Source organism: Anguilla rostrata, chromosome 11, assembly GCF_018555375.3.
Source record: "Anguilla rostrata isolate EN2019 chromosome 11, ASM1855537v3, whole genome shotgun sequence".
NCBI classification, from domain to species: domain Eukaryota; kingdom Metazoa; phylum Chordata; class Actinopteri; order Anguilliformes; family Anguillidae; genus Anguilla; species Anguilla rostrata.
Genome location: NC_057943.1, coordinates 21759856 through 21785411, shown reverse-complemented (window position 1 = coordinate 21785411; position 25556 = coordinate 21759856). Strand labels below are relative to the sequence as shown.

The 25556-nt window shown below is 39.1% G+C and overlaps 2 protein-coding genes across 4 annotated transcripts in view; both read right to left on the bottom strand.

Moving 5' to 3' along the window:
* The window catches only part of LOC135234293 (guanine nucleotide-binding protein G(i) subunit alpha-2), an 82068-nt gene extending 76152 nt beyond the window's left edge, over positions 1 to 5916 (bottom strand). Inside the window, exon 1 of the mRNA XM_064298749.1 lies at positions 4958 to 5916. Within this exon, the coding sequence (XP_064154819.1) occupies positions 4958 to 5075 (118 nt within the window). The 5' untranslated portion in view covers positions 5076 to 5916. The remainder of the gene's footprint in view (positions 1 to 4957) is intronic.
* Positions 5917 to 9305: 3389 nt separating this feature from the next.
* Positions 9306 to 25556, bottom strand: part of LOC135234290 (sodium-coupled neutral amino acid transporter 3-like) — a 38627-nt gene continuing 22376 nt past the window's right edge. For all 3 annotated transcript variants that reach the window (XM_064298741.1, XM_064298743.1, XM_064298744.1), the window contains 9 exons: positions 20736 to 20818; positions 19125 to 19183; positions 18514 to 18675; positions 17745 to 17824; positions 17253 to 17353; positions 16542 to 16666; positions 16217 to 16361; positions 15195 to 15298; positions 9306 to 14155 (listed from right to left, as the gene is read on the bottom strand). In XM_064298741.1, the coding sequence (XP_064154811.1) occupies positions 14054 to 14155; positions 15195 to 15298; positions 16217 to 16361; positions 16542 to 16666; positions 17253 to 17353; positions 17745 to 17824; positions 18514 to 18675; positions 19125 to 19183; positions 20736 to 20818 (961 nt within the window). In that variant the 3' untranslated portion in view covers positions 9306 to 14053. The remainder of the gene's footprint in view (positions 14156 to 15194; positions 15299 to 16216; positions 16362 to 16541; positions 16667 to 17252; positions 17354 to 17744; positions 17825 to 18513; positions 18676 to 19124; positions 19184 to 20735; positions 20819 to 25556) is intronic.

Below are 25556 nucleotides of genomic sequence, written 5' to 3'. Positions count from 1 at the left end.
CTGATAATGCTGAACTTCAAAGTTAAGTGGAATTGTGTGACAGGATGTTCATCAAAAAATTAAATAATGTTAATCTGAACTGTTTGTTAATGTATTCAAATAATTAAACAAACCTTTAGCAGAAGCACTTGATATAAGTCTACTCTGAAATAAGCCTCTTTAATAAATGGCCCACATTTCTCATTGATAAAGATGATTCAGAATTACAATGAAGACATCCCCTTATTGTGCCCATTATCTTATACTTACTCTGAATGTCTTTCATTTCCACCTGCATACTATTCCACACAGTATGCAGATGCTAACAGATAGAACAATATTTGCAGAATGAATTTTAATTACATTTTTAGGCAATTAGCACATGCCCTTATCTAGAGCTACATACACAGCCTACCTCCTTTCTAAATACATTCCATGGACACATAGCTGAATATTTACTGAAGCAATTCGGGCAAGTACCAAGGATTACAACAGCAATGGCTGCACCTGGAAATTGAACCTCCAACCTCAAAGTGGCAACCCCAGTTATACCATCATGCTACACTGCTGCACATTTCTATAGGAATACAGTTCCTGTCACATTAGATCCTTTGTTTCTGTGGGCATTGGTAGCATCAGTTCATGGGCAATTTCCCTGGAATGTTTGCATAGGCAATGTTTACCTGTGACATGTTTGCATAGGTAACCTTACACTGTGATAGAATAACATTTACATGTAAAACAGGTGGTAGAAGTGAGAGCCTACTAAGTACAAACCAGCTGTAGTGACAATGTGCTACTCTCCCCCCCTTAACCCCAGCTGGGCTACAGCTAATGTTCTGTCAGAACATCTGGTACATACTGGCTGGCGTGATGATATTCACCGGACAGGAATTTCATTGGTCCGTGTATGTGTTTTTCAACCAAGAAAAGAAGTGATGGGAAAAGTTCACATCAAAATCATTCTCTCTACTCTCCCTCTCTTCACTCTTCTCCATCCTTCTCTCTCTCTCCCTCATGCATTGTCAGGGCCAGAGGAAGTTGCCAGAGGAAATTTCCATTTGGATGCTGAACTGAAAATGGGAGGTTAGAAAAATCACAGAAAAGAAAAAATAAACCCACTGAGCAATGGAATCTGCTGAGGATCGAGTTGCAGGAAGGCTTATGTGTGGGTTAAAGCCCAGAATGCTAAATGAGACGTTGAAGGGGAGCTTTTGTCTGCTAACATTTAAACCAAAATAACCACTATTTTCCTTCTGTTTCAAAAAACTTTAAATAAACTAAAGCAGATGTTGGGCTTCGACAGATCCTCCTTAAAAGGCACTGCACTGAACCTAAAGAAAGAATGAAGTCACCGTGGCTACATTTGTAAAAACCTGTCATTTAAATCCAGTGCGACATTGTCATCTTCCTCAGACCATACCAACAGTAGGGGGGAAAAATCCATGTTAATAAAATGTGCCACTGACAAGATCTCTTCCCTGGCTTCTGAAGCCTACAAGAGGTCCACGCCTGCTCTCAACTCCTGGCTTCCACAACATCAGGCATTAGCCTAACTCTCAATGGATTCTAAGAGGCGAGATGTCACACTTTTCAGGCAATCTCACACCCATTCTTCACAGCCTGCCATGCTTACACAGACTAAAGTTCACATCTGTTCAGTTATAGGAAGAAGTACAAGCAAGGCTGCAATTTACCCATCAACAATGTTTTCACCCTCTCCAATTTTAGGCCAGATGAAAAATCTAGCTAGGTTCAACTTTTTAATGTACTGGCACCCAATACCAATAACTACCAGCAAAAAGAGAGACGTGTAACCCAACTCCCTCTCTTACCACTTCTGCCATCTGGTGCATCAGATTTAAGTTTTTTTATTTTATTTTTTGTCTAAAAACCAGAGCTAAGGATTTTAACTTTTACAAGGGGGCACCAAATTCCGCACTTTGCTGTTTGCAACAGACAAAATGTACCTTGTGGTAGACCAAATCTATGCCTTGTGCCAGTGTAATGAATCCTCCCTAGACTGTGACTCAAAACTACTAAACACACATCTAAACCAGGACACTGCTTTAGTTATTCATTATTGGTATATTGCCATGACGCATACAAGGTGCAGACACACAAAACTGTAATTCATTTGTAATTAACAGCAGCAATTTCATCTCTGACATTTATGAGTCCCGTTTACCAGTAAGCCATGGCTGTAGGTTTTCACATTACTGCCCATAGACAACATTAATGAATATCTTTGTTTGTATGTATTACAACAAATCAGGATAGAGCCCTTTCTTCCAAGGGAACAGTATTTGTCTTAGTTCATCCTGGTCCATTTTTCATTCAACTATATCCCTGCAAGACTTTTTGTAAGAATGCATTTCATCCACTGTGGACAAGGAGCAGACACACCAAATTCACAACCCATCCCTGCTGGTTTAGCAGATGAACTTATACAGGGCAACTTTAAGTTCCATCTTACCTTCATGTAACGTCATAAATAACCAGTTTGTGCTGTTAGACGTTGGCACAACAAATACAGCTAAACAAGCTGACCGCTGTCAAAAGTTCCACAGCACAGTACCACCTGGGATATGCAAAAATTACCCTCATGACTACAGAATGATGACTACTCCAACTTCACATCCAACCGTATGGCTATGCTATGGATGTTAATAACATCAACATAGGAGCCATGCTATGCTCTTTCCTCACAGAGAGCAGAGGAGCTATGGTGCATTTTCATCTTCTGATTAAATGCTTAGGCTGTACTCTATTTGGAATCATTAATACTCTCCTTTCCAGTTATTCTGAAATCTTACTCTCCGTGCCTTTTGCCATTGTTTCTGATCTCTGCTGCGATGCTTCTTCAACAGGAAACTCAACGGTGAACTTCGGCATTCAAAGAACCATGTGCTAAACCAATCATCTTCAGAGCACAATTTTGCTCAAGAAAATTCAGTCATACTGTGTTATTGTCTGATATTGGGACATTAGAATTTACACTCCTAACCTTCATTAGTATGGTTTGACAGGCCTCGTTTGGTGAACTGTTATGAAAACAAACAAAAAGCGCAGTGTTTATGTGCAGGGGCCAGTGAGGGGTGACCTAAAGGCTTGTAGGATGGGAAGAGAACCCACACTGCCCAACACACGGCCTTCTACAAAGAAAACAAAGACTCTAATTTTGTTCAGCAAGCACTCCGATCGCCATTTGCCAGAAAATCAAATGTGCACAGACACACCATTAATGGCTCTAAGGTGAGGCAAAGATGAAAGGGTTTCCCACAGACCCTCTGTAGGTCTAGCTAACTCAAACCTGGATCACCACAAAAGAGGAAAAAATGAACTTACTTTAATCACAACTGTGCACATTCAAAATGAAGAGAAGGTGACGATAATCATAGCAGAATTCATACTTACTGCTTCCCTTAATAAGCGATGTGAGAAGTCCAAACTTAAAGTTCCTCCCAGTTTGGCCCATTACCTGAATTTATTCTAAAGAGCCTCTTTGTCACCAAACTGATGTTTGGGTTCTAGCTGGACTCTTCAAATCATCTGCCTCAGTTACAAATCACATCTTGAAGCCGGTACCTGTGGTGGATGTGCTGGTACAAGCTATCAACAATGCTGAGGGGTAGCAGCTTTGGAACTGGACTGCAACTAACTTGTATAACTAACTAGCAAACTAATCATACAAACTGAGTTCAAACAGGTCCCAAAACAGAAACTAATTTAATAAAATTCCTCTCCATCGTGGCCAGAAATTGGTTACTTTTAGCTACGTTACATATTGAGCCCATAGATGTCTATCTTATATATTTTATCTAGAATTTTTTTTTTTTTTTTAAACATAGCATCTTCTAGTTCAACCCTTTCATTTTTTGTCACAAATGAGCTTAAGAAACCATGACATGGATGACCAACAAAGCAAGACAGAAACACTTGCGTCCAATGTCTGCAGCTATACAGTAATGCCCATTCATTAGTCAACCATGGAAACAGATAGACAGTGGTGCATTACTTTAAAAGGTTCGGATAACAAAGTAAAACTGCTGAATATGTGCAATGTGACCATTAATCAGCAGCAATGAAGAGGGGGATGGGGTCAGAAACATACACCATCCATTACCTTCATTGCTCTTTAAATTAATTATGGCAAGGCGCCACAGGTATACAGACATGTAGCTTTATGTCAGCATCACTGAACCTTTTATCTTATAAAAAATCGCTTGGTTTGATGAATTGGTTAAATAAACACAGAAAGTCCTGTTGTGTATAACCCGGCAGGACGATTCCATATTGAAAATAATAAATGATAGATCACACTTATGGGCATTATAAATATATTATTATTATTATTATTATTATTATTATTATTATTTGTAAAAGCTCACCAAATATAAAAAATATCAAATCTTCAGCAGTGCGATTCATTGGAAATAACTTTATATTACATTAAGAGAATGTGGGCTTCTCTTCGTGGATGATTAAATTTAATTGGTTAATTATTTCTCTTGGCGAGCACTTGCTCTTGACTGCGTGCAAAACAAACATTGCACTAGCACGCTAAGTAATTTCCACTGTGTCCGTCCAGGTGCTCGCTCTTATAGGTTTTTTTTTAGAAATATTCTCGCATGCTGGATTCACTCAACATCATCCTGGAATGCTGTCACATATCTTCAGCAGTGCTTTTCTTGACTTGTCAATAGGAGCATTGAAATGACCATGACGCCCAGTCTTAAATACAAAACCCAGCTCGAGTATATATATACATGCAGACCAAAGCACAAAACCGCGTCTTGGACCATGTTCACACAGCAGGCATGTCAAAAGCATAATGTGGCCATAATCGTAGACGGAAAGAATGACAGCCTAGGTTCAACTCTGAATAGCCAAGAAGCATACATGGTTCAAGCCTGTAATGTATTCATCTCAACCAGATATTTTTGGAAGCAATAAAATTTTAAACAATAATCCGTACCCAATAGCAGCAGCTTAACCTCTCTTGCAGCTTTCTCTCCGTCTTCTCGAAGATTTTTATCAATCATTTTTGATCTCTCGGCGGCCGCCTTATCTTCAGCACTTACAGTACACCCCATGGTTCCAAGACCACGCGCGGTCTTACGACTTATCTTGAGGAAATGGTTGGAAACTGGGACGTATACACTAGATTGATTGTTTCTGAGATGTTCCAGGTGCAACAGCAGCGCTCGTCTGCCAATTGGTCTTCTTTCAAGCGTGCGTATGCAACTTAAGCTTATTCAAAGAAAGGAAAACAAAAAATACGGTTTTCCAGTTTCACAGTGCCACGCGACTGTAAAGACGAAAAAATCCGTTCAGAATTTCCCACGTCGTTTTCAATATTTTCAGTTCTCCTATTTCTGTGGCAGCGATGTAGGCTACTGCCCCATCGATCGACCCTTCTCAGAAACTCACCGAACACTCTCAATGAAAAGGTGATAAAATAAATTTTCCAGGCATCCAAAAAAATAAATAAAAAATAACCTTTGACAAATTAAACACAAGCTGACAGGTAATAACTTATATTGAAGTCACATCCAGACTAAGAAAAGTTCCCCGATCAGTTTCTTACGAGCGCGCAATGAGATAACTAGGAAGTGTGTCGAACGACTGGAGTGCGTGTTCCAGCTGCAGGGCAGCGCTTAGTGGTAAAATCAGATACCAAAGAGCATAAAATGTGGTCCGCCTGCCTGCCACTCTTACAGGTAAAAATGTTTTCCAGTAGTATCTTTCCTCCAGCTCTTTCTATTCGGAGCTGCCAACCTGCTCAGCTGATATGTAGCCTATGGTGCTAATTTCCTGCCTTCTTGTTTTGATTTATTTCTGTTAAGCCGTCGCCACACCCGAACCCAACGAGAAGTTCTCTTCCCGACAAGAGACGAAAATATGAATGCAACCTCCTAGTACCGTGAGTGCTCTGCTGATTCTCTATCAGAACGCCCACTATTGTGCATCATGGGATTTGTAGTCTGCAATATGAAAACAACTGTATTCACCTCAGCCAAAAAAATATTTAAATCTCACATAATGTCTTTATCACCGATATCATTCTTTTCGTTATGTTCATTTAAGAATATCTAAAAATGGCTGCTCAGGGTCGTCGTGCTTCTCTATTGCAAAAAGTGACGTCAGGAACAGAGTATTCTATTTAGGCATGTTGCTTGTTTGCTTATGTGATTGTTGCTTTGGTTTTTGTTTGTTTTGACAAACAAATTTATTTCCAGAATTCATTGTTAAAATGGAGAGAACAAGTAAAATCGCATGAAAAATCAAAATGACTTGCATTATACTTCATGTGCAAACACACCAAGAGCCAAACCTTCAAAAACCTTGTTGGATGTAAATAATTAGCAGGAACGTGTCAGTGCACCAATGCTTCTGTGTGTGTGCGTGTCGTGTGTGTGTGCGTGAAATTGTTATTCCTTAAAATTGTGATTAAACATACATTTGTCTGCTCTGCCCCAAATGATTTAAGAGAAAGGACAGCAAGCCAAGGATAGTGACAATAAAGGTAGTGTTTTCTCTTCTCACTTCCGAAAATTATGCAAAAAATCATATATGAATAATTATGTTATTCCAAACTAACAGTGTATATTTATACTATGTGTTTTCGCTTAGATTTTAACTGTTATCTAACGGAACTAACCGGTTACAAATACACCAGACGTCCATAATGATATCAAGTGGAAGTTCCAATAATGACAAGATTTAAACAAGAATGTTGTTTTACAGTAAGTATTCCATACTATACGTCATCTCAAACGCAAAATAGAGCGTACGTACAATAAAACTACAATAGCGCCCTCATGTGTCAAAATTAGAAGTGTACATAGATCAATGTTAAGTACATTTTCAATATGCAAATAGAATCATGATGGTGATGATTATTATTATTATTCATAATTATGCTAATAATAATAATCATAATAATAATAATAAGCACTGAGCAAAACCAGGAACCCTCCCAAATCTGGAACATAAACTGAAGTAAAAAGAGGTTATTCTCATAGCAGTTATCCAGCTATGTCACTAATCTTTCTTTGTGATACAGGCCCCAGATTCTACAATAAATTGTGTTTTGGGTACAAAGGTGAATAATGGCTAATGCATTCCAGGTGATAAAATACAATAACATGCATTTAACTGATTGGAAGAATAATAGAATCACAGTAAACAAAGCCAGTTCTGCTCCAGTCTTCTGAAAATTCAGCTAAAATAGGTTTGATGTCTTTTTAAACTGTCCATGCTCTTTAAATTCACTGCTTGTAATTGGATTTCCAACAACAGTGAGTCACTGTTTTAGCACATATGTAATATAGAAAATTCCCCTGGTTCAGTAGGGAGTAAAGATTATGTTGTTCAATCATCTCATGAATTATAATCTGTAACAAACAGTTAAATTCAAAAGTATTGGGACAGTGAGACTTTTTTGACTCTACTCCATCATATTGGATTTGAAATAAAACAATGGTTAAAATGCAGACTGTCATCTTTAATTTGAGGGTATTTACACCCTTATTGGGTGATCTGTGTAGGAAGTACAGCTGTATTTATACACAGTCCCCCATTTAAGTGGAGAAAATAATGGGAGAATTGGCTGCTCAGCTGTTTCTTTGTCAGCTTTGTGTCTTTACATCATTAGTTCATGCACAAGAAAGCTAATAAAAGGTCTAGAGATGATTCGAGATGCAGAACTTGCAATCTGTTGCTATCTCTCAACATGACATCCAAATATGTGTCAATGCCAGTAAAGCAGGCCATGAGGCTGAAAAATCATAATAAATCAATCAGTGACATAGCCAAAACATTGTTTCAATGTTAATTGTTTGATACATGGTTAGGAAGCAAGAACACACTAGTGAGCTCAATAATAGTGGAAAATAATACTTTCAATTGCTAAGAAAAAACACATTTATCTCAGACTTTGTCCCATTACTTTTGTTCCCCTAAAATGGGGGGCTATGAATATAAAGGGAAGGAAAAATTTCATTACAATCTAGCAGCCAAATTTCTATCAATTATTCGGGGTCACAAAGTCACAAACCAGTCCAGTACAAATTAGAAAATTCAACATAAACATTTGGGTCCAAAACCATCTGGAAACCCTACTTGAGTTCCCACTAGCATTTCACAATCATACCTTGACTGCAAAAATAGGTTCCTTAAAGCGATAAACTTCAGGGTACCTACCTCAGTGATAAAAAAGTAAAATAAATGTTAAGGACTGTATGAATGGCCGTTGGCTATCTGTATGACAGTGATATACTGAACCCAGGCAGTTTTCAGCTTTTGTTACCCAGATGTTACCCCACAGGGCATGAACCACAGTGCTCCTAAAAATTTTAAACTGAGTGCGGTAGAGGTGTCAGTGCGTGAAATCTCATTAGTGACAGAGAATGTTCAATGATTCAGAGAAACAGACAGTGTCAGTCATTTTCCAAGCTCATTCTCCAGCAAACTGCTGTGCTCCATTAATGCAATGCTTCAAAACAAACTAACAGGTTCCTAACTGGAAACATTAAACTAATGTGCAGTAATCTTGGCCTTCACTCCCCAAGACACTTGGGCAAGTATTAAACACATCTACTGTAACTTGCCTGAATTGTTCTCCATACAGCTGCATATAATGAATCAATGGTGGGTTTCAAAAGGGGTAAATACAATGGAATATGCCTCATAGGGCTGTTAGCAACTGTGTGTGTTTATGTGACAGCATGCCTATTTTAAAAAAGGGACATCTATTTTAAGCTCAGCTTACATTTCACAGTACCAACTTACACAGTGTATATAAAACAGATGTCAGACCTAGACAATCAATTGTCAAATACACCAATGTCATTTGTAGATGTGTCTACAGTTGAATTGTTTAACAGTGTGTGTGTGTGAGTGTGTGTGTGTGTGTGTGCGTGCATGCATGCGTGAATTGTTGTTCTTGCCAGACTGGACCTTCAAAGTTGTAGAATGACTGGAGAGCTAACATTTTATGTTGTGTGTCAATGACACTTTCTTCAAAATTTACAAATGGATTTTTGGTTACACCCAGAAACTACAAAATATGTCATATATGCAAACTATGTGTCCTGCATGGCTTGATACGTGTTCTTTATTTTGCTAAATTCAGTGCCACAGCTGTAATGCCTGTATTTTTATTCACCTGTGAATTATTTCTGAATGACAACATTTATACATTTATCTGCTCCTCCAAAAGTAAACTATAAATGAACTATAAATGCATTTAAATGTATTCACAATGATGTTCTTTAGACATTTGCAATACACAATAAATTTAAAAAAACACAGAAATGAAGCACTTTTGAAAATGAGTACATTTTTTTATTGTCAAACTACAACTATCCCAGCTATTTACACTATACAAGCTAGATATGCCTTAGGAATATAAAGGGTTTACATTTATTTACATTATTTATAAATGTTGCCTGTAAGCCCAATATTGAAACAGTTGTCACTCATTGATATTTCATTATTGTATTATCATTATCAAGTAAATCACAAAACAAAAGAACAGCTATTCAGAAAAAAAAAAAAAAAACAGGCCTCCATGAGTAATATCAGAAATAACCCAGCTGTCACTCCCAAGAGCCGTAATGTAGTATTTATTGTATACATGTCCCTCAGTTCTGAATGAATTGACAATGAGACAATTTCTAACTCAAGCCTTTTCAGAAGAAACCTCTGATACATGCCACAGATAACAGAGGACACAGAAATGTCACTGTACAGATAAAGGGGGGTGTAATCGGGAGTTTACACAATGCTGTCACACTGCTGACCTGCAATCTTTTTCTCATTTTGGAATCAGAAACTAGAGAAATAAGAGAGAAAACAAAATTGTTTTAATGTGGGCTTTTTCCATCATTGCACGTGGTTTGTCCTGCACACAACAATGCATTGGTGCATATATGCTAACATTAATTCACAAAACACGGTTTGGCTTTGCCAGTGATTCACCAGAAATGCACTCATATCACATCATATTTTTTGACTTGGCTCCCACTGTCTTTTATTAAGGAATGTTACCAGGGACATGGTTTGTTCAGCAGATACTTGCAATCTGAAGTGACTGGTCAAAAATGACAGGCCCAACTGGAAGCTACATCAAATGCTCAGCATGAACATACATTTAGGAATCTGAGTTTTTTTTCACAAAATTCAAGTCAATGATGAGTGCGGTAACATTTTGGACTTGGCACGTGGAACATACCTCCACTTACCAAGTCCCTCATGTTCTGTGGTCCCCAGTAAAGTTGAATCCATCCTTTAACTCAAGACAGATAAGATGGCTTCCCTACAGTCCTGTGTGCACCCTGGTGATGAACCTACAGTTTGAATGGAGCATTATGCCCTGGTATTGTCCTTGATATCCTACAATGTCCAGATCGACGGCAGTCAAAAAAACAAAACTCATCTATACCTCCCCAAATCTTTCCCACCTCAGACCTGCTATCCACTTTATGCTTGAAAAGACAACAGCATGGAGTCATGCTATGGCCTCCATGTCAAGGAGAAAACAGCATCTCCTCACCCTATGTGACTTTATATTAACAAGAACAGCATCACAGAGCAATGTTCGATATCAGAAATATACAAGCACAATTTCAATGATGACTGGTACAGGAAAAAATAAGTTTGACCATTCCTGTTCATCTAACTATTTTTGGCCCAATCTCAGCTTCTACAAAGCATGCAATAGAAGTGGTGAGTTGAAAGAGATGTAGATTCATGGCTGTTAAAATATTGTTTATATGAATAATAAACCTGTACAGATGAAAACTTAAAATGGTTTGTAAATTAAGATTAATTATTGTACACAAAAAAGACTGTACTGTAGCAGAAATCAATAATTTACAATAAGCTAATAGAAAATAACAACTGTATTATTAGGACTGAAGTTATATAGTTTGGCTCATTTGTGATTAAAGCTGTAGATAGTAGGGTCATTTAAATGTAATTTTTTTGTGGATTACCATTTCCATTGCCATTGTTGTTTCTCAACTTGTGGCAGTGAACAAAAAAAATGGCCAACAACATTATCCATATCAATGTTTTTATCACTAGTGTACAAGGGTCAGTTACAATATGATTTTCTTTTAAAAACATGTCACTACATTTTATCATCCAAAAAATATGGAAGTTTGTGTAATTATAAAAAGGCATCCTGCAAAATAGGATACAGAAACAATTCCAGACAGACTAACAGGTAAAAAATAAATATCTTAAAAAAGCGTCTGTCCTTGAGGTGAAGTCTAACTAACTTGGCTCAATTTGTTATCTGGTTGAATGTACTTTTGAGAGAATCCTTCATGTGCAAGCGATGCACTTATTACGGACTGAAAATGGGCCCTTCCTAACCCACAAACTAAGGATGATGAAGAAAATAACCTTGATCAATTTGATTAAAACAGATTAAATATTCAATTATGTGTTTTACCCAAGCTTTCTACATATACCAATTCATAACTGAGAACTATTCTCCAGTGCCTTTTTTGGACCAATTCCTAAATAAAAAGCATTGCTGTGATAACATTACTACAATACAGAAGACACATACAGAAGAAGGGCTTATTATTTTCATATACAAGAGGATCAAAGCCATTCAGGTTTAACTTAAAATAATTATACTACATTCGTTTAAAAACTGCAATATATCACAAAACACCATAAATACACAGGCGAACTAGAGACCCGATAGCACAATATAGTGCTATAAATGCTCTTTTAACAAAAACCTCCATGTAGAGAATTCAGAAAGGATTGAAACAGCACCACCATTTTAACTGCCAATTTGTCACAACCACCTGTAGTACATGAGCTACAAAGCTTCAGAAAATTCACACGGTCTAGAACTGGGATGTCGACAAGTTCTCTCAACTATAAGGAGTGAGATCACTCACTTCAACCCAAAATAGAGATGTTGATCATAATTAACATGATTGTATATTTTTAGTGTTTAGCTACAGTCTCAATACTGTACAGCAAGGAGAAGCACAGATATTTAAATACCTACAGGCTCTCTCAACAATGTGTACACGACATGAATCACGTGGTTTTGCAGTCCCAGTGATATTCTGATAAATAAAATACACTGCAAATCATTACTTCCATAATCATGAAGGATGATCTGTGGTACTGGTTTTTGGTACGGTGTGGAAAACCAAATACAGGCAGTTTCACGTCGTTTTTCCATGTGTTCTGCATCTTCTAAACCTCTAGACTGTATTCAAGAATACATACAAAAGTCTTGTACAATTTTAAACTAATTTGTCAGAGCATAGCTTATGATTTCTATTACAAAGGCCAGTATATCAAATGAGCAGTAAATTTAAAAAAAGGATCTGTTTCTGTGCCTGTGTTATTACTTGCTATGAGTGTAAGAATTTGTACTTTTAAACTAAATTGATTCAGTGCATCACCTGTAACCTATAACCTATGGTTAAATGGCAGTATGGAAAGATCTCTATTTTTACCCACAGCCATAAGCTTATGTAGCCATCTTAACTGTATGATAACAAAATTACTACAGGGAAATGTCCCTTGTACATTGTGCTTTGCCAAATCTAGAATATTCACACACACACAGACTGACAGCCTTGACATTCATAATGGGGGAGAAAGCCCTCATTATGAATGTTTTTGTTTTTTTGTTATTTTGTTATTTAAGTTTTTTCTGTCACAACTCCCAAATTGAACATAATACAATGCTGCTGCACTAGTTCATCATTCATTGTGTCAGAGAGCTCAAGCCCTTACTGGCCTGACAGAAACCGGTGTGTATCCAGGGCACAGCCTTGACACCAGCACACTGACTGGCCTTCGCTAATGCTTGCTAAGGTTCATTTAAAACAGCCAGGATGTGACACATTGGGATGTAATGAGTCAGACATAAAAACACCCTGGCATGAAGGGACAGCGTTTCACTGTTTACAGCTGTCAATGGACATCAATACACACCAAGGGAGTAGGAATAACAATACTAACATGTCAATATATCAAAGGTATTAAATTACCTGATCATATTAAAATAAACATCTTGAGGTCGATTAGTGTATTTCATTAAGTAAAAACATTGATATATTTTATCAAATATAATCTTTCTTAACTCTGTTGTGGCCTTTTCCTGTAGGGTACAGTATTAGTTTGGTGGGAACAGAGGAACACTGTGAAAACCACTGAGAAAATCTGACCAACCACAGGGAACTGAGCTAGGACACGCCCATTATGATCCCACAGCTGTCTGATAGTGTTCAGCCCCCACATTCACCTTGGCTATTGCACATTATGTTTCCCCCTGTCCTAATTACAGAACAATGTATTGTTTTAGTCGTTATATAAAAATACTAAATAATATTTTCAGTTTCTTTCACCGTGTAGCATAATTTACCACACTCTAAAATCGGACTGGGCTCCAATTCTGTTTTTGTACAGTACTAGCTGTAATTCACAAGGTCAAACGTCAGGATTTTGGAAATGGGGTTTGGACAGGGATGAGTGTTTGTGAGTGTGTGTTGGGGGTCGGGGGGGAGGGTTACAAAAGTCAGGGACATTTCAGCAAGCCAGCTTGATTTTCTACTGCATTACCATTGTGGTTTTAGTAAGATGCACCAACCTTTTCCAGACAGTCTGCCAGGCTCTGTTACTCTGTACAACCACTGGGTATTTCATATTTCGTGGAAAAGTTTACCACGTCTATGACTAGAAATAATTAATTTATGATATTTTCATTCATAGAAATGTGAGAAACAAATAGTTACTGTGGTGCATAATTACTAGGTCATTATAAATACATTCATGTGAGACCTCTAAGTATTCAGAACTGTTTAACACTGATACATCAAGCTGAAAAATAACCAAAACACACTTTCACATATTTTGGCTAAATGTTGTTTTGGACCTTGGTACAGTCTCCACCAACTGCCCTGGATTCACTGAAACGTCCCTTCAGAAAGAGAAGGTGCATCTACTACAAACAGATCAAAACTAAAAAAACAAATAACAATTCTAAACCCCACCCCCACCCCCCACACCCACAAAGTAGATCTTAGTGACCGCCAGCGTTACTACTCCCTGTTGTCCAATCAATGATGATGAAGCTCAGACTCATTGTCATAAACAACACCCCAAGGCCAGCAAAACAGGCAGCCTGTGGGAAGAAAAAGGACAAACTGTGAAGAGAAGTCTACGAAGACACACTAGAAACTGTATCTACTGTGAATCTACTAATAATTATACTTTGTTTTAAGAGGTCAACTGGCAGTCTTTTTCTGGATTTTCCAAAACAAATACAGCCCACTATATGTGTCTTCCTCTACAAAACAAAGCAAAAGCTCTTGCTTGCAACCACAATTAAATGAGCTGATATTTATGAGGAAAACTAAATATTAAATTAGCAATGTTAAAATTGATCTTGTTAAAATTAGATTTCATTAAAAGATGAAATATTCATTATTTGCTACAGACACATTCCATTAATCTGTCTTCAGTTGTAGCCTACATTTATTACATTGGAAAATCCATGCGTCCACCCAGTGAAATGGCACACGCTCCAACTTGAGCATTTACTTTGCCAGGGTAACATAATAGTTGTTTCCTTGACTGACGTCCAATGTGGCCTAGGTATGGAAACCAATAATTGATGCACTGGTACAGCCCTGGTAATATTTCACTTAGACAAACAACACGACTGGGACTGTTGCAGAAAAAAAGTTCAGGCAGACAAAGAGCACAGAGGCCAGACTGATGGTCACTGTTTTAGCAGCCTTAGCATGAGAAAGCAAAGTTTGGCCATGATCCCTTGCTGCTCTGGGCCATGTCAAAGCTACATGAGGCAATAAAGATTTCAATCCAAACGAGACCACACATTCTCAAGGATTATAGTCTTCCTGATAATATTAGCTTGGCAAATTCTGTGTCCTCATTTAAAGTCCAACATTTATAAATTTATAACTTTTATAATATTATAACTGTCTGTAAGCTGTTGACTGCCATTTTATGGAGGGTGCTCAAGCTTTCATTGCAATTTATATACTCTTTTTTCTTGAATATTGCCTTTTTAACTATGAATAAATTTGTTTCACCTTTTTTGTTTAGCTTTGTATTAAAATTTCCGTAAAGCACTTTTTCGCTCACCTGCAAATAAAGGAGCTGAATAAATGGGTTTAAAAAGGGGCGTGGCTGCTCACCAGGATTTTTGGGGTGGAGTTCATGGGTTCGTCTTCTTTGGAAACGATGCGGATGTAGAAGACAGCCGGGAAGATGAAGATGAGGCACGGTGCGGATGTGGCGCCTAAAGAGGGAGGAGCCACACAGTTCAAATTAAAAGTGTCAGGCCCCTTTGTGGGGGGTTTCTAACTGCAGTCTGCAGTCACGCCAGATGCCAGCTCCAGAGCAAAGGTATTTCGCTACCGTTTGACTGTCTTTTGTGCAGGCTGGTTATGCATATGCATATGATTGTTTTGAAAAAAATGTACTTAAGAAAAACACCTACTCAAAAGTGGACACACTGCAAAGTTAGCCAGCCTATTAATGCTGCATAAATGAGAAACTCTGATGTAGAAACACTACATGTTAAAAAAAGTACACAAAAAGCTTGTGGGCAAGACCAGGCCGTGTGATGTCTGTGAGACCAAAGTTTCTTTTATCACTGTCAGAAAACAGTTAGGGGATGGGGAGGGGGCACCACAACCCATGTATTCCTGTTTCTGCCACCCCCCAACCCTAAATAAGGCCCCCAAACCCTGTTGCGCATACACTACATGGGGAGAAATGTTTGCAAGCTGCTCAGAAATATTGACTCAATTCTACAGCTGTATCAGCTGGAAACCAATGCTGCTGCTTCTTCATAACCAGGAAGAGTTGATATGGCTTTGACACAACTGCAAAACATGTTACTGTTCTATCAAAAGTGCAAGACTCCCCAGTTCAGGTAGAAGGGAAAACAGCATTTCTAAACTAGACTGGTAGTCAAAAAGTCTTTTTGACTATTTAATGCAAAATTAAAAGATGAATTACATACCTTTTTTGAAGGCAAATATAAATTTCATGAAGACTTAATGTGGACCACTAGGGGGCTCCTTGCAGGTCATATTTTGGGAAGCTCTGCCCTAGGACCTCTGTCACTGCTGTGAATAAACTGCTCTTTTGAGGACTGGATCAAACCACAGAGTCTCCAGCCTCAATGAGCCATGTAGAGAACAGGCCTCACCGATGATCCCGAAGATTCCCAGGATGTTGGGGGCGAAGATGACCAGCATGTTGATGAAGATGAGCAGCATGACAGCGATGGCGATGTGGCGCAGCCAGTTGAAGGTCTTCTCGGGGAAGAGCATCTGCTGGATCGCACGGCGGACCTGGAGGAAGGGGGTAGCGAGTCCTTCAAACCAGAGAAGCACCACAGATGCATCTCACGCTCCTAATTCCAGAGAACTAAGGAACTGACAAGAAATATCAGCACTCCTGAACATTCAACAACCTCAAAGGAAAATGTGGTGGGGGTGGGGCAGCTAACAGAGTGGGTGGGAGGAGCTTACCGGGAAGAGAACGATGGGGACGGTGAGAGTGACGGCAGTGAGCACGGCCACACGCACACACAGGATCAGGGTGTCGTAGGGGTCGATCTGACTGTACGTGTGCAGCAGCTCAGGCTCCACTCTACCTGTGGGGTGGAATAAGGGGAACACAAAAATGTTAAAACATTGAACCAATAATATAGAAACAAAGAATACATACATAGTAAATTCTCACTCTTTATTTAATGATTCTAATGAGTCTCCATGGAAATAGAATACATTTCTGACACTATAGTGAATTACATCTAATATATATAAATTACATCTAAAAAAATGCTCCCAGCAGTATGACATGCTGGTAGAATATTGATCTTGACCTATGACACTTAAAGGTATCTGACTGCTTCATACTCGATGAGCAAGCACAGGGAAAGGGTACACATGGTTTGAAACATGATATGTTCACTTCCATGCCAGCATATTTCACCTTACATAACAACATGCAGACTGCACTGTGTTACGTTGCATAAACTGAGTATGACCAGACCATTCTTCTACTGTATAATCAGACAGTCAGTTCATAGGTTTGACAGGAAATAATCTGAATAATCTGAATCATCTTTTTTATGGCATCCGTGTCCCCTTGTGTTGTGGCTCAGAGTAATTGTCATTACATAGTTGCAGCTGAGACAGCATTAATGGAGTGAAGAATAAGAGACAGGGAGGCCTCACCGTAAAATGTCAGGTAGCCAAAAAGAGCAGCCAGGAAGTACATGGTGTACATGATCAAAACGGAAATGTTGGCAACGTGCTGCATCTTTCTCTTGGTCGGGCTGAAAGAGAAAAGATCGCATTAGGCAAACATCACTGTAAACACACAGACATGTTTTCACTCTGCATGACTTCTCTCTGCTGTCTTTTATTATGCAACAGCAAAGAGAACCTTCCAAGTGACCTTTTTGACTAAAATGTCACCATGACCTAAATGTCTGTATTATGTCTGTCATACAGACTGGACAAAACACATGTTAGGTCACAGATGCAAATGCTTAGGGAGAGGGTTTGTATATAAAAGTCAAAACTGGTAGCAGAGACCGTTGCAGCAGCATGATGAATCCAAGCAGGAAGACAAGGCAAGCAGGAAGAGCACTCGCACTTTTTCACAGTCACGGCATGACTGAGCCACAGTGATAGTGACTTTCCCAGCAAGCATTGCTCTCTTACTTGCGTAGTTCTGTGTAGATAGGCAGGACCTCGGGGTGGCACACAAAAGCAAAGGCCAGAATAGGGACGGTGTAGGCAGTCTAAAAATTACAGAACAAACACAAATGTAGCTTGTAGTCATGGATACTGCCAGACCAAGATGACAGTCACCTCTTCCTACATTAAAACCAGTTAATGCACAAAACACAATCCTTCCGGATAGCATTTTAGACATAGTAAAGCTTAACATTCTACAAAAATCCTGCTCATTCATTAATACCCGTTTCATCTTGGACAAAATGTTTCATGATACCACCTCATTCTTTTTTGACAAAAGCAGCCCATTTTCTTGAGATTTATTCAGAAATTTTTACATTCAACTGTCTAGGATCTTCATCAAATTTAACTTACATTTTAATAGAGCAAATTTTCAAGAACTGCATCAGAACACAATGTCTTTAATAGTGCAAAGTCATGAAAGAGCAATAGAAAATGGCATTTAATAGAATAAGAAGGCACTTTAAATTCCAGGAAAAATTACAAAAAATACATACTGTTATTCTAACCATTCCCAGAAACTGCTGCAATATTAGAACAATATTAGAACAATGCGGTAAGAATGAATCATTCTGCAACGGAATTGACTTAAATGGCAGCTTATTTGTATATTTTGCCTCAAAGTCTGTACAGAACGTTCCTATTTGTGGTTGTGTGACTCAAACCCACAGCCCCTAGGCTCAGGGCCCTATAGCACCTTTGTTGAGTGTGGTTATGGCAGAGTTGGGGTTACCTGAGAGTTGAGGGTGAACATTCGAGGGGCGCAGTCTGAGCCATCCTCTGCAGGGACGTACCCGTTGTGGTAGCCCGCACTGGTGGCATTCAAGAGGGTCGCCGTGCCATTATAAGAGTAGTCTTCAAATGGGCAGGGAATCTGGAACTTCTTGAAGATGACCTACGGTGGGAGATTGGCCGTGACCATTATGATGGTGATGGCTAGGGGTCAGTATAGTGCGTTTACTAGAGCACTAAATATGACATTTACCATTGACAGCCACTGATAATTTTTCCTTTTGATAGCATTGTTTATTATGAGTCCTGCCCTGACAGAATACATATATCATTACCCGTTCTTCATGTTTACACATTGGAGTCGATACGAAACACAAATTACATTACATTACATTACAGGCATTTGGCAGACGCTCTTATCCAGAGCGACGTACAACAAAGTGTATGAGTGTACAAATGATCCTAAATGCAATTATGAAGTATACTAATTGCAGCCCAGTACATTTCTAAGCATTTTTCACTGACTCTAAAAGACCTCCGTCCCAGAATCCCATACGAATTCCAGGAAACAAGAATGTAAGGACAGTAATGTCACAAATGTACAGTACGTACCGAGATGAGGAAGAAGACCATGCAGCTGAGAGAGAAGCCACTGGTGTAGCCCAAGTAACCTGAGGAGAAGATGGAGAGTCATGTGACCATGGAAATACTGCATCCTGGCACACAACTCAAATTTGCAGTTATCTTCAATGCACTAAGAAAGCGTAGTATCGAATCACAGCCGCTTAGAAACCATGACAACCGTCACACTCTCAGTTGCTAAATTAGTTTCATCTCCATTCCCAAGGGCACTGTATCTTTCCCACTTCCATTTATATTCACAACCATCCAATATTTCAAGGAATGTACTGGAATGTATCTGTTGGAAATATTGCATTTACTATGGAATTGTATTATTCTGGTGCTATTATTATTCTAAAATGACAAACAATATTTGCTGGCTTGCTGTGCATATTCAACTGTTTAAAGTACTGTCGTGATAACTAGATTCAAGCCACCAGGCGGCATGTTTTGCAGTTAATAGTCTTTGGTTCCAGAGAGCTTTCCTGACACATTCAATTTAATAGTGGCAACATATACAGTATGTTCATCAAAAGGATGTATGTGTACACACGGAAGGTTTTTAAGCGGCCTTTGGGGAACACTCTTGCCGTAATGCTATCTCACACCACAATGGAAATGCAACCAGACTGTTGCGCAATACTCTTGGAACATTTCTTTTCAAAGGGGTTGTGGTTGCTCATCTGGTCGTGTAAAAATAAAGGCATTAAATTACGTCACAAATATTTCACTATGTAAAACGCATTGTGATATTGTAGTTTTCCCTGTGTAAGTGCATGTTTAAGCAAATGAACAGTGTGATGTAATACATATACATGAAGTAGATTTGATATGTAAATAAGGTTTATATGTATAACGCCTCGGTGGTGTCTGGCCTTGGTCATTTGTGAATCTACATTTCATTACCAACTGCAATTCTGAGACATCACTGACATTTAGCCATTTAAAAACAAGGGAATCTCTGTTCACAGCTCTTACAGGGTTTGAATTAATGCTCTGGGATAGCATGGACCTTTAAGGGTACACTAATTGAGATTTTCATTCTTTTTTTAATTAAAACATATTCTGAGATCAAGTTGTATTCTGGGATTCCCAAAAGACTTTTGTCAGGAACATTTCATGGCAAACGTATCCTTCTGTTGTCAGGACTAGCCTGGCCACAGAGATTTGGGACGCCATTCAAAACTTTGGTGCTCCATTTCAGGCACGGTGGGAGGGCATTTTCTCTCAGTAACAAACGAAGAGGGACCGTTTATATAAGACAGCAGAAAAACAGCATAAATCTTCTAATCAAAAGGAAAGTGCCACTGTGAAATCAAGCCTTCTTATTATTATTATTACTATTCACTTGACAGTAAGCTTGCAACACTATCTTGAAGGTATAAAATGAGGTGACATTGGAGGCATCAATCCAATTATATTAGTCTAGGATGGACTGTCCTGAGGGCTGTTTAAAAAATATTTTGGTAATGGCGATAAGGTGGCCAAACCCGTGGTAAGCCACCCATCAGCGTGGTATGAGGATATCAGGGTTATTGTCGCAGCCCTACTCACAGAGTGGGAAAAGGGGCAACAGGGTGATAAGCTGACAGAGATACTTACCTAGCTGCTTCATCAGGGCCAGGGGCAGGATTATGCCGATGGATACCAAAACCACCAAGTAGTTTCCGTTCAAGTACCATTCCCTGGAAAGGGAGGAAGGGGGGGGGGGGGGGCAGAGGGACAGACCTGGTTATCACTCCAAACTGAAACAGTGCCTGTCATCCCAGCAGCACACCTTTGTGTACGTCCAGATGGACGTGACAGATGGCTTTACTGTCTCCGACAGCCATGCTCACCCCTCTTCACCTCCGTTGCACGTAGCATCGTGCTGAAATGCACGGTTCTTGTGCTACCAGTCTTTTTTTCTCGCATTCACACTGTTCTGATTCACGCTGTGAAAATCCCTTACGTAAGCGGTGTGATTTATGTGGGTTCACCGCTCTGCTTAGCGATGCAGAGGAGGAGCAGCAGGTTTAGCCTGCTGGTGAGTGATGTGTGGACGCATTTCCACAGGCTGCAGGGTGGCCATGCACGCGCACGAGAGACGTCCTGCCAAGCTCCAGGTCCACGTGCATGTGGAAACAACCTGTCCTCATCAGACATGGAGAAACACAGTGTGTGTGGTGCATGCATATACGTTTGATTTTATGATTTTATGGAACAGCTATTTTTGTGCTGACCAAAGTATTCATCAATGAGAATAAGTGTGAAGTTTTGGATTGGCCAAGTCAGCCACCTGATTTAAAGAAAGGACAACTAAATCTGGCTGCAATGAAGGCCAGGAAAGGCATTTCCAAAGAAGATGGCAAATGTTTAGTGATGTAATTTGGTCATAGATTCAACACAGAAACAGCTGTTTCTGTAAAAGGGTAAAACATTATATCCATGTAAATTCTATTAAATAAAAGCTGATTGTATTTTTGTCTCATATTCATCTTTTGATCTCAAATTTAATACCTTAACTATATGGCAAAAACAAGACATTTCATTCTACTGTTAACATATATTTTGGTGAGCACTGTATAAGCATGTGTGTGTGTTCTGTGTCTATCTGGAAAGGTCTATATCTATCACGTGTATTTATGCTTGTGCCAGCCTGGGGTCAAAGGTCAAGGCTACAGGCTTACATCCTCTCCCTAAAACATACACACAAAAAATGCACAGACCTGCACGTGGCCGTTGGAAAAAGGCTCAAGTGCATTTGTGATTACCTTGTCACGTTTCATATACATGCGTTCAATCATAGGACCTGGAAGGATCTGCAGCACAGGAGGGATTCAGGCTTGACATTTAATTCTATTTTAATTCATCCCAGTTCAAAACTCCATTATGGTGTTTATAGCAAATGATTTGCTTGAATGGTTCCACCAGGAGGTGGAATGGCTTCTTAGCTGGCAAACAAAGGAACTGAGTGATGAACCTGAGAGGTTGTTATCAACAGTCTATTTTCAAAGAATGGAAATTGAAAAAGGCTTTGAAGGACTGATATGGTTTTAGCCCTTGTGACACTAGTGTCCATAGTGAAACGGATATTTAATATGGTTTAAAACCTAAACTGATTGGGAAGGTTACTGGGTATTGAAGAGCTATTAACTAAACTTAATGTAAAAGTACCATGTTTATATATATATATATATATATATATATATATATATATATATATATAAACATGCTTTACCTGAGAAAGCAGGTAAAGACTTGTGTAGTGGTTCCCAAACATAGTCCTGGGGACCCACTCTGTGTGCTGGTTTGTGTTTCAACCAGTCTCTTGATCACTTATGGCCGTTGAAAACATGTGTTTAGGTTATATCATTTTCCTTAAATTTAATTTACCACGATGCAGGTGTGGCTTGTCTCTTGCTTTAGCTTTAAATTCTTCATTTTCCACAACTGAATCAGTTTCAGTGATCAGGTGTCCACTCCTTCACAAATTAGAACCCATTCGATTTTAACCTGCCAACCAATAATTCAATCAATTAAAAAGTAACCTCTTTCAACAGGAATCATTTTTTTTCTGATAGGATATCACAGAGAATGAAAGAATTTGTTGATCTGACAGATTAAATGTCCAAGGATTTTAATCACAAAAATGTATTTTTCATAGTGTGCAAAGCTAGATTTCCATTAAAATGTCTAATTAAGAACAATTATCAGCTTATTACAATTCAGGTTGCAATAACAGTTTGAATGAAAACCACAATATATAGTTGGTCCTCAGGACGAAGTACGAAAACTACTGGGTGCACTAAGGCGTCCATTCTGAAATGAGGTGTCCAGCTAGCTGGTCAAATTAAATTGCTCAATAATAAGGCCAATTCTACAGTGTCAGTTCTACATCTGAAACAATTGTAACAGCATAAGCCACATCTAAGAGCACATATACCTTTAGAGTCAATGCTTCAGTAGTAACGTGAGTAGCAACGTAATTCATTCACAAAGAACTTTGTTGCCCTCAAGCAACAACATACAATTAGCTGTAGAAGCAACACATTTTTCTGTCAAAATGCAGACAACAGTACCATCTGCTCCCTCATCTGTTTCAATATTTATGAATGTCTTACTGAGCATCATTAACAAAAGCAACTTTACATCTTATACACTATATATCCTGTGTATAAAGAACATTCAAGGGTAAAACAGTTATCCTAACTGGATTTTAACACAACACATTAGCTGGATGGGCAAATTATTACACCATATGTCACAAAATGCTCTCCCAAGGTGGAATCCAACAAAACAGGACCAAGTGGCAAGAGATAGTAAATAAGGGATGTTATGGCCATGAATCATCTCTGTCCTACCCAGAGACTGCTGGTGACAAAACACTGCCCGTTCAGTAGTCCAGCATCTGCCATTCAAGCACAGGAAATCAAGAGTAGATCCACAAGTACAATCAAATAATTTATTTTGATTTTAGGCAAATGTAAGTGTAAAGCTGGTACGGCTATTAAGCCTATTTGCCTTCCCCATGGTTTAACAAGTACAACCGAACACTCAAACTCACAGAAAGAAGGCCCGTTGGTTTTAAAAGCCCCCTTTTCAGCAAACTCCACATCTGCTGTTCCATTTCAGGAGCAATTAGTAAATGGATCATATTAGCCTGGTGTATGGAGCAAAGTGTTCACAGACGTCAGCTTCTGCCTGTGCCTTCAATTAATTGTACCAATACATTTAGAACCCCATTCAGTGCCAGATTAGGCAGTCACAATAACAACCTCTATTACAATGAGTACAAGTCACAATGTTTCTGCTCTTTATCCTTGTGTAGACACATGGAACACACACGGTAGCCAGTACTAACTAGAGTGTTAAAGTACACAGATTTCATTGGTGGGACTGAAAGCTTACACCAGCCCCTGGACTGCAGAACATGATTCACTGCACGAATGGCTTTGCATGTATTTTTACCTCTTGTAAATCTTGTCCTAAAGTCACATCATGATTTGCATGACATCTGATCCAGGAACAGCTATTCCAATTCTAAAGCAAACTCAACTAGCAGGCACGAAATGCTTATTTCTATAGCCATACTCTCAACCCGATGATCATTGATAAGATAAAAAAGCATTATTCAGATGCATCAGAATTTCTTCTGCATGGTGTCAGTCTAACAGCATGACAATAAGTAACAGGAACACATTTACTCTCTTTACACATGTACAAACATATTTATATATTTTTTAAATCATCATTGAATTGTTGAAGATAAATCATTAACTTAAATCATGGCATTATTAAAAACAGTCTAGCCCTCAGGGAGAAGGAGTTAAAAGAACATTGCTCTGACTAGCACAGCCAGTACTGACATGGAACTTGGCCTACTAGTGGGAGCTTCTATATCTACAACCCCATCTTATATATAAGGTCATCCCTCTCTATAACAACTGGGGTATGCCATCACACAGCCAATAATCACTCAGCATCACAACTGCCAATCAAATCAGGCCATGGTCTAATCCTATGGGACAAAGCAGTAGGCCGTCCTATGGCCTGATGCCCATATGAATGGTTGGCCATTTCTGAGATGGAAGGAGAAAATAAGACAGCACAGGTAAACTAGCCAAGAAAGGGAGAGGATTCATTGTACATCTCAACAGTGATTTGTGAGATTTGTGAGACTTGGCGTTTAGCAAAAGCCTCAAATTAAAGGACAGGAAAGGGAATATGTTTCACAAAAAAACTGGAGATATTAAAAATCCTGAATCACATGGATGCTGAAAAGACTGGTTTTATAAAGTCGCGGCTCTGTCATTGTTTTGCTCAATCCTTGTTGTGCTCCAGATACCCCTTACTCTCCTGACTTTTGCTAATACTTTCAGTATCCATCTCCCCTTCCATTATACTTACCATCTCCCCCTCCATGCTCGATAAATGTCTCCCTCTTCTTGCCTGCATTCAGTAGCCACTGCTGCTGATTGAGAGTCCCTATTCCCACCACCATTTAAATTGTGTGAATCCTGCTTCACTGCTATTTAAAGCCATAGACATCACCACATCACCCTTTGAGAATTTTTTGTGAACTGCCAATGGACAATACTGGCAGGGGGTAGGGAAGCCTGCTATCACTGTTACTGGTGCACCATAGTGAGGCTCACCACTGTGTTTCTGCCAAATGGTGGATCCTCAGACCCTGGCGCAGATCAATGTGACCTCCTGAGGCCTGTCCACGTCCTCAAGCCTCACGCCAACCAGCCGCCGTGTTAACTGACCAACGTGCCACCTTTAGTGTTCTGTATCTCCAGGCACCTGCTGATATGACATTCCACCCTTGGCACCCACAATGTGCACCTGGCCACCTCTTCTTCTTGGCTTTCTGAGAATGAGCACTTCTGATCCCATGCTGTTCCACAAGGGCTACGACTTCAGTAGAGGAGTTTGTGA